The 8,707-nt window shown below is 49.1% G+C and overlaps 2 protein-coding genes across 2 annotated transcripts; both read left to right on the top strand.

Annotated features, from left to right (window-relative positions):
* Positions 1 to 435: 435 nt before the first annotated feature.
* Positions 436 to 5,534, top strand: LOC122530015. Its single transcript, XM_043656621.1, has 2 exons — positions 436 to 648; positions 4,802 to 5,534. The coding sequence occupies exons 1-2, from the start codon at positions 559 to 561 to the stop codon at positions 5,078 to 5,080; spliced, it is 369 nt and encodes a 122-aa protein (XP_043512556.1). The 5' UTR covers positions 436 to 558; the 3' UTR covers positions 5,081 to 5,534.
* On the top strand, positions 5,106 to 7,183 carry LOC122530031 (mucin-19-like). The gene is made up of 3 exons (XM_043656643.1): positions 5,106 to 5,225; positions 5,519 to 6,414; positions 6,466 to 7,183. The coding sequence occupies exons 1-3, from the start codon at positions 5,106 to 5,108 to the stop codon at positions 7,181 to 7,183; spliced, it is 1,734 nt and encodes a 577-aa protein (XP_043512578.1).
* The last annotated feature ends 1,524 nt before the right edge of the window (positions 7,184 to 8,707 follow it).

The raw sequence follows: 8,707 nt of genomic DNA on the forward strand, positions 1-8,707 counted from the left end.
CGGCACGCTGCACACGGTGTGGAAAACGCGGAGCCGCCGCGAAGACGCGTGCACTGCGTCGTGTGTGTCGTTGCCGCGCGTAGTTTTACGTGTACTGCGTATACCGTCTGATCGTGCTGGTGAACAGAGGTGCCCCCTCCTTTCATCCCGAACGGCGAACGCGTGGTGGTCAACACGGTGCGTGTGCTTGTCTCCTTTCTTTTTCTCGCACGCTTGCTCTCTTTTCTCTTTTTGTTTCTTTCGCTTCGCGTCCCTTCCCCCACCCCTCTTTCTTTTCATCTTTTTCCTTCGCCTTGCGCACGTTGTTGTTGTTGTTGCTGTTGTTGATGATGTTGTTGTTGATGATGTTGTTGTTGTTGTCGTCGTCATCCTTTACCATCCCTCTTTCTTCTTTCCTTCGCTCCCTTTCCCTTTGATTTTCCTTTTTTTTTTTTTCTTCTCTTGTCTTTCTTTTATTTTGCTATTCGCTTTTTCTACTCACCAGGCGATACTACCCTCGCCGGTCGTTCGCTGTGCCGCACGATTCCACCGAGCTACGCTCCACACGTACATGCACACATGCATACATACACGTACGTAGCAAGCGACAACGTGCGCGACAGAATTTTCTGCGAGGGGATACACGAGTTTTCATCGTGTACGCAAAAGGTACCCATTCTCGGAACGCGAGTGAGACCCAGCATGGCCGCCTAGCACAAGACGAGTCGGAGTTCCTTGCCGGTGTCCGCACTACAACGGCAGCATGCACTCCATCTCCTTTTCTCTCCTCACCCCTTTCTCTCTCTCTCTCTCTCTCTCTGTTTCTCCCTCTCTCTTTCTCTGTCTCTGTTCGCCTTCTCCCGCCGTACGTTCAAAGAGTACCACACTCTCGCGCCTCTGTCCACCTCCCTCTACCGTGTACCTACACACACACACACACACACACACACACAAACATGAACGCGAGACATTCTATCTTCGTTTTTGTACAATGTTGTTGCTCTCGTTGCGTCGCTTTCTCACTTTCTGCCCCGCAGCTTTTCCCTCACAGTTCGTTCCTACGTCTGTCTTGTTCGCTTCTTCCACTTCTCTTCCTTACGCGCATAGCCACTTCTACTTGAACGTCTCTCTCTCTCTCTCTCCATCTCTGGCTCGTCGCCTGTCTCCACTTTTCTCTCTCTCTCTCTCTCTCTCTCTCTCTCTCTTTCTCTCTGTTTCACTCCCTTTCTCTCCCGGTTTCTACGTCTCTCTTTCGTTCTTGTCCCCTGATCGCGCCTTTCATTCGAAAATAGAACGTCAGCGCGCGTGCCGCGCACATTTTTCCTCGTGAAAACAGCGAATTCCCATTCGATGACACGCGCGCGCCGCACGCTATTCTAGCCCCTACGCTTTCCCTCAAAAATTCTGCCGGATTGATCGATATTATAAATCCGCTTCGTTAAACGAACCAGCTGAAATTTGCGGTCGCGTCGAAACAGAGGAACTTGACTCGTTAACTATCGTTTGCCGAACGTCGCAGTTTGTCCTGCGGCAAGGGCTCCTTAACGTTTCGAAGAAAAACGTCCGCGTTTCCGCGTCCTTAGACGGTGAGCCCGACGTAAGCAGCGACTTGCGATACGGAGGAAATTTTTCCTCGGCAAAGGTGTCAGACTCGTGCAAACGAGCCCCGGCGACGTGTAATATTTTTATCGGGCGGGCCGCGTGTAATATAGAGGAGGGTTACGGTTCGCTTTGTGTCGCGGTCAGACGATGGCAGAGACGACGAGAGGTCCGACGATATTCTAGCGGGAGGCTCTCGTAAAAATAGTGTCCTCGCCGTTTCCTCCCTTCGGCTGCCGTGACTATAATTAGCGGGATTCGCCGTTTTCTCGCCGCGTAAACAAATATTCGCCGGCCCTCCTTCTGTCTCTTCTGCCTCGTGGCCAGGCCTCTTTTATCTGCCGTTGCTCGCGCGATTTCCTCCTCGATAAAGTACATTGAGCAAACATCTCGCGGGAAAACGCGGCGGTGAACGCCAGTGACACGCCACGGTGTCGTGCAAAGTCGTTGGGCTAAGTCGACGGGTTCTATCGATGCTACATGAGTTTTGCATTAGGAGAGAGAGAGTGTGTGGACAGTGGAAACAAGACTACTCTCTGCCGCACGATTCTCGAATCACCCCGCGTCCCTTTTCACCTCCGTCGTCATTCTATGTCGGCGTATATTTCTAGGAGACGTTCCCTCCGCGGCGGAGAGGTAGGCCGAACTATTCATGTCCGACGACCGTTCATAAAAATAGGATTTTAGAGATTTCTCTGACCGACGATGCCGCGCTTAATGGAGCCTAGCCTCTGCTTGGTAAATAAATTTCCCCGGACATTGTCTCGTTCCCTTGCCTCGCTCCTCTCCCGGTCCTCTTCAACGACTCCCTCTTTTTTCTACTGTTTTAGATTAGAGAAACGACTTAGCCATCGAAACAATCGGACTTATATATTTTTCTCCGTGTCCGCGATCGAACCAATTCCACGTAACATCACGAATTGGTAATTTATAATCGGTAGCCTTCTCCAATCGTTTTGTATCGAAATACTTTTTGTTTTTGTCATCGAGCGACACGAGACAATCGGATTTATTATATCTTTTCCGTGTCCGCGATGAAATCAATTTCACACAAGATTATAGGAATATAAGTTAGAAGTTCGTAACCTGTAATTTCAATTGTTTCGTATTAAAATACTTTCCTCTGGCCGTCAAGCGACACGACAACAATCGGATTTTTTCCGTATCCGTGATCAAATCAGTACCACGTAAGATTACACTTAGGAGTTAGAAGTTTATGATCTGCAACTTTCTCCAGTCGTTTTGTTTAATACATTTGTTTAGCCATCGAGCGACACTAATTTCACGCAAGATTATAAGATTATCGCAACTTGAAAATTGGTAGTCTGCGACTTGTAACTTATCAATATTACTAGTTGAATAATAACTCATTATTATTATTATTATTATGATACAAGGGTATCGCAGTTGGATCGTACGACATTCCACGGCAGACTGTTCCATCGTCTCGATCTCGATCGTTATCATTGAATCGTTACTTTTTTTCACCGGCAACATCGTGAATATCGATTAGCGTTTATCTCGACTGGCGCAGCCGGAATGATTATTTCTCGCCGTGGCGATTACTCGCGTTTACCGCCAACGGGCACGATATTTCCCCCCGCGTAAAATCGGGGAGCTCGCCGATCCTCGACATAAATAATAAATCCACGCGATGCGAGGTAGACTCGACGAAGGAGCACTCGAAATCTCGAGTGCGCGTTCCGCGGGGCAACATTTTCATTTTTATGCTCCCCCTCTCGTATGTGAGTGCGTGCGTGCGTGCGTGCGTGCGCTCGCTCGTGTTGCAGAAAGAGCCGGCAAGGAGAGGAGAGAACGCGGTTCGCGTGTGTTGGACATCGTTTCATTACATTGTATTGTCGGGTGCACGCGCGAGCACCGCGCGGAGACAAAGGAGGGGGTTGTAAAGGGGGAACGGAACGAGGGTAGAACCGTAGAAACAAAACGAACGATCCGAGAGAGATCCGTTCGTGAACTATTTCCTCGGGGCTCGTATTTTAGGAAGTTGTAGGAAGCATGAGTCCATAGACCAGAATAAGACAGTGTGCATGCTGCACGGGTTCTGTTCCTCTTTATCTCCCGCGGCCCATCTATTCTTATTTATAATTGGACCGGTTCGTACCCGGTTCGATGGATTAATTGCTTCGACAATCTGCTTCGATGATTCTTTCCCACACGTTCGTATTCCCTTTTTTTTTTTTCTTTAGGAAAGACGGATGGATGATCTCTAGAAGTAAAAGCTAAGTTTACAACATCTTGCAATAATCGTTTCTTTTCTTCTATTCGAGTAAAGTGTGTAAAAATCAACGTCGTGTGAGATTAAAAAGAAGCATGTAGCTATAGTCTTTTGTCAATCAATTCTTTGCATCGGTCGAGTATTTACGAGGTATCTTTTTTTTTGCTCCTTCTTATCGCAGTTGTACTCGAAACAAGGATCAACAATAACACTGTGGTCAATTATGGTTACGTTTTGTTTTTAAATGTGTAACATTTTCTTCTTTGTTTTATTTACAGATTATTTTATGATGTACAGAATGTCTGTAAAAATATTTCAGTCCGAAACAAGAACAAAATATTATGTATAAATGTTATGTATAATGTAATATATAAATATATATTATTATATAAATATAACAAATAAATTTAATAAATATAATAAATTTTATTATATTTATATATTTATTATATTGGTAATTTATATAAATATATAAAACAAATATATATAAATACATAAATATAATAAATAAATATATATTATTATATAAATACAATAATATATAAATGTTAGATAAAATACACGTAACTCAAACGAACCAAATATTACATGGAATGTAAACGAACATCAAGTTGCCTTAAGCTGATTGACTAACATCCGCTCTCGCCAGCGATATTTACTGTTTTTGTATTCTTTTGTATACTCTTGCGCCGTGTTTCATTCGGCGAATGACTTTGTATCAGTCGCTTCTGTGAATAGTGCGTAGTTGCTACGTACATAATAATTCAGGAGAGAGAACAGGTCTATTCGCGAACGAAAAACATTTCTTCATAAAGCGTTTGTCCCTTATTTCCATTCATAGAACACACTGACGGAAGTATGATCCGCTTAAACCTCTGACACTCTGTATGTGTGTAAATAATCTTTTTCCAAGAATCGTGCGGTAGCGATGATTCTTGGATTAGCCGTTCAATCGTAATGACGAGTCCGTGCCGTTATTTGTTACAGAGACTCGGTCGTGGCTGTTCTCCGAGGCGCAGGTCGCGGCCTGCATCCGTGGAAAAATCCGTCGAGTCGGAAGTGGCGAGCGCGGTGAGGAAAGAGAACGACGAGACAGAGAATGCCGCCGAGGCGAGCAACGGTGGCGCGCGTGCTCGCGAGTGCTCGCCCGATTGTGATGATCGGGGACAACGATCGGCGGTGCTCGCGATGATGTCGGAGCGCGGTCGCGTAGCCAGCGATATCGTCGTCGTCGGTGGAGTTCGCGCGACGCGGATACCTCGGTAGAAACGTTCGACACGCGACGGGATAAATGCGAGAGCGAGGTCTCGTTGGTGGAGCAGTTGTCGCGGCGACGAAGAAGAAGAAGAAGAAAAAGAGACACCTGGAACCGGGTCGGTGCAAACGGAGCCCGTGTTGGCTGTGGACAAGGGTGAGAGCAGGTGTTTTGCAAAGAGACACCGATAATAGGAGGTTGGATGTAGATCAGAAGGAGGAGGAGGAGGAGGAGGAGGAGGAAGAAGAAGAAGAAGAAGAAGAAGAAGAAGAAGAAGAAGAAGAAGAAGAGGAAGAAGAGGAAGAAGAGGAAGAAGAAGAGGCGGACGAGGGGTCGTGGAATTTTGACGCGTACAGCGAGATAGCGACGAATCTCGGTGGAAGGAAGGGCGAGGAAGCGAGAGGTGGAAGGAGAGAGTCGATTGGAACGCAGAGGATCCATCATCGTAGAGACGATCGGCCTACAACCAGCTGGACTGGACGGCCTCGCGAGTTTTCGTTGTAAGGCCGGGGGTTGTGAGGGTCACCACGGGGGCGGGGGTGGGTTTGCCCCTGCTTCTTCTGGTCGTCGCTGTTCTTGGCAATCAAACGTGCACGACGACGGCTGCGCCGGTGGTATCCGATCCGCCGCACGTGTCCCTCGACGCTACGCCTCCTCGTCTTCTGCCTCGATCGACGGACCGTTTGTCGTCGTCGTCGTCGTCGTTGTTGTCGTCGTTGTCGTCGTCGTTGTCGTCACCGTCATCGTCACCGTCATCGTCACCGTTCCCGTCCACCTTTCGAAGAGCCATTTACACGAGGAGTCGATCTTCCAACGAACGAGAACTGGATTATCACGAGGTGTCGTTGCTACCGAGACGAGGTGAACGAGAGGATCTGAACGACGATTCAAACGACAGGAGTCGGTTGCTTTCGGCAACCCGGGGACAAACGACAATCGATACCATCGAAGGAAGGAAGGATCTTTCTTCCCCTGTAGCGACAAGTGGAAGAGGAGGTGAAGAAGGAGGCGGCAGAGGAGGAAGAGGAGGAGGTCTGGCTCACGAGAGGACCAAGTCGAGACGGCGGCAGGTCGCCGCTGCAAGCCTGCTCGATGATCGAGGCTCAACCTCTTTAGGCCTCGTCGAACCGTACTGGTTGCATACGAGATTCTCTCGTCCCCGTTACACGGAATCGGACGGTGTCGAACGAGAAGCTCGTCGGGGTGGTATTGCCGCGTTCACTGCGACCGGAACAACTGGCAGCGACTCGACGTCGTCGTCGTTGGGTCTCGTGGAGGACGTTGTCGGTGAGGAGGCCTTGTCGAACGAGAATTACTCGCCAACTACGGCAACCACGACGACGAGGACAAGGACGAGAACGAGAACGAGGACGACGACGACGACGACCACGACGACCACGACGACGACGACGACGACGACGACGACGACGATAGTAAGAAGAACAACAAAGACGGCGACTACGGTACCTACGGACCTTTGGACACACACACCGTTTCGTTCGGTTCATCGAACTGTGCCTAGGTTAGCGAACGACGGCAGTGTGAATTCGGGTAAACTCACCGCTGGTAGACCCAGTAATAGGAAAGCTAAAGACGAAGAAGATAGACGGGAGGTGGATATTTCATCTGGCAAAGACGAGAGGGGTAGGTTCACGTTCGCGGGGGACGCGAGTAATAGTGGTGAGATCAAAAGTGGTGGTGGTGGTGGTGTCGTCGAGTGGACCACAACAGTCGCCAGGCCGATGTCAGCGTGGTCGTATCCGGATGACGAGGAGCCGGGAGTTGGAAACGTAAGGAAACGCCCGAGCCCGGTGGAGGCGGCGAGGAACGAGGACGAGGAGGCCGCCGACACCGGCGAGGAACAGGTCAAGGTTGCGGTAACGCAGGCCAAAGGTTCATCATCTTCGTCGACCACGGCAAGGACCACGAGCACGTTGCCGACGACCACGCAGCTACCACCGCCGAGTCAAGATACCTCTATGGAAGCACGTGAGTATCTACGAAATCTACTCTTCTTCTTCTTCTTCTTCTTTTTCTTCCCCTCTTTTCTTTGCTCCCCTGCACCAGCGAGTCTCTCTCGTTCCGACCACCAAAGGGAGAGTTCCGACTTGTAGTCGGTTCGTCTCTCTCTGTCGCGGAGGCTACGCGCGAGCCGCGCGAAGCTTTCGCGTTGCTCCTTTTGCCACGCCTCTCCCCATGGACATGTTTACAGGAACCGAAGCTCGGCGCAGGACCCTTGGTCAGGTTATTTTTAACTATTCTAACCGTGCGGCCACTTTCTCCTTGCCCTCTCCCTTCGGCTTCGGGGCTTCTTTCCACTCCGCGATGCCTCGTGCGCGCCTCTCGCCACAGGGGACAAGACACCTCGTATTCTGCTCGTTTCCTTTAGTGACCTTTACGCGGCTACACGCGGAAAATGATTGGTTCTCCGGTTTCTTTTTTCTTGTGCTTTCTCATGAGTCTCTTTACTCATTTCGCTCGTCACGTAAAAACGCAAAGCTAACAAATTTTCTTACTTGCTCGTAACTTGTAAGATTCGACGATATTAAAAAGTCAGTATTTAGAACTGCTTTTGGTCGAAACGATTAATTCGTAGTTGATGTGCCTAACGATCTCTTGCATATTCCATTGCATTTTACAGTATTACCACTTTAACGTCTCTCGTGGAAATTCTAAAAAATTGAAAACCATTACTCGAGAATCATAAAACGTTGAAAACACTAGGTTCGCGAGTGATTCGCGAGGATCGTACACGGTCTCGCGGAAGGAAGAAAGAAAGAATTCGAATGTAAAAGCGTACAGCGGGAGAGAGAGAGAGAGAGAAAGAGAAGCTCGCTGTAAAACGTGTGCATCTCGTGTGTTTTCGATTACGCTTGCACGGCCGTACGCCGGCTGCGTACGACGTACGGGCTCGTGACTTCGCGTATGAATCAGCCAGCTATTCTTTTCGCGCAGTGGCCGACCGCCGACTCCGCGCGGCTCTCTCTTCTCTCGCTATGCTCGTTTCTCGTCGCACTTGCTCCGTTCCGCTTTTACTCGGTCCTCGTCTAGCCGGGGCGAATGAAGCGAACCACCGCGAACGATATCGCTTCGGTCGTCCCTTCTTCGCCACCTCATCCCCATTTCTCGCCCCATCTGTGTGCATCGCCCTTCGCGACGACCAGCGCCGTGTGCCCTCCTCGTCAATCTTCTCGTGTACGCTCCCGTTCCGCGTACGCCGCCGTGGAAAAGCGGCTCTCAGCTCCGTCCGAAATGTCTCCGATCGTCAGATCTCGATACGTTTCCGAACGAGAAATTTTTCGGTATTATTTTTCTCCGAATGTCGTCGTTCATTAAGAGTTCATTAAGAGTTGTCAAATTGGCGATTTGCAGATGATTTCATCTGATGGATTGTTTCGAGTTTAATCGACAAGTACGAAGGGAGATACGTATCTTTTTTTTTCCTCTTTTTTTCTTTACGGCGTGTTTCGTAGGTGTTCGCGGTGGTTTGCGACAACATCGGGATATCTGTAGCCGCGTTGTTTGGCGAACGCCGCTTACAAAATCGGTTGATAAAGCCGAGAGCGGGACCGAGCGGTGGTTTATTTTAGATTATAACGTTGCGTATCGCCGTGTGTAATCTCGATAAATAGCTCGTT

The sequence above is a fragment of the Frieseomelitta varia genome, unplaced genomic scaffold (assembly GCF_011392965.1).
Source record: "Frieseomelitta varia isolate USP_RPSP 00005682 unplaced genomic scaffold, Fvar_1.2 scaffold_320, whole genome shotgun sequence".
NCBI classification, from domain to species: Eukaryota; Metazoa; Arthropoda; class Insecta; order Hymenoptera; family Apidae; genus Frieseomelitta; species Frieseomelitta varia.

Coding starts and splice junctions, on each gene's coding strand:
- LOC122530015 (XM_043656621.1), top strand. CDS start 559: ATGCATACATACACGTACGTAGCAAGCGACAACGTGCGCGACAGAATT. Junction 649..4,801: donor TTTCATCGTGTACGCAAAAG/GTACCCATTCTC, acceptor TATTTGTTACAG/AGACTCGGTCGTGGCTGTTC.
- LOC122530031 (XM_043656643.1), top strand. CDS start 5,106: ATGCGAGAGCGAGGTCTCGTTGGTGGAGCAGTTGTCGCGGCGACGAAG. Junction 5,226..5,518: donor CGTGTTGGCTGTGGACAAGG/GTGAGAGCAGGT, acceptor CCATCATCGTAG/AGACGATCGGCCTACAACCA. Junction 6,415..6,465: donor ACGGCAACCACGACGACGAG/GACAAGGACGAG, acceptor GACCACGACGAC/CACGACGACGACGACGACGA.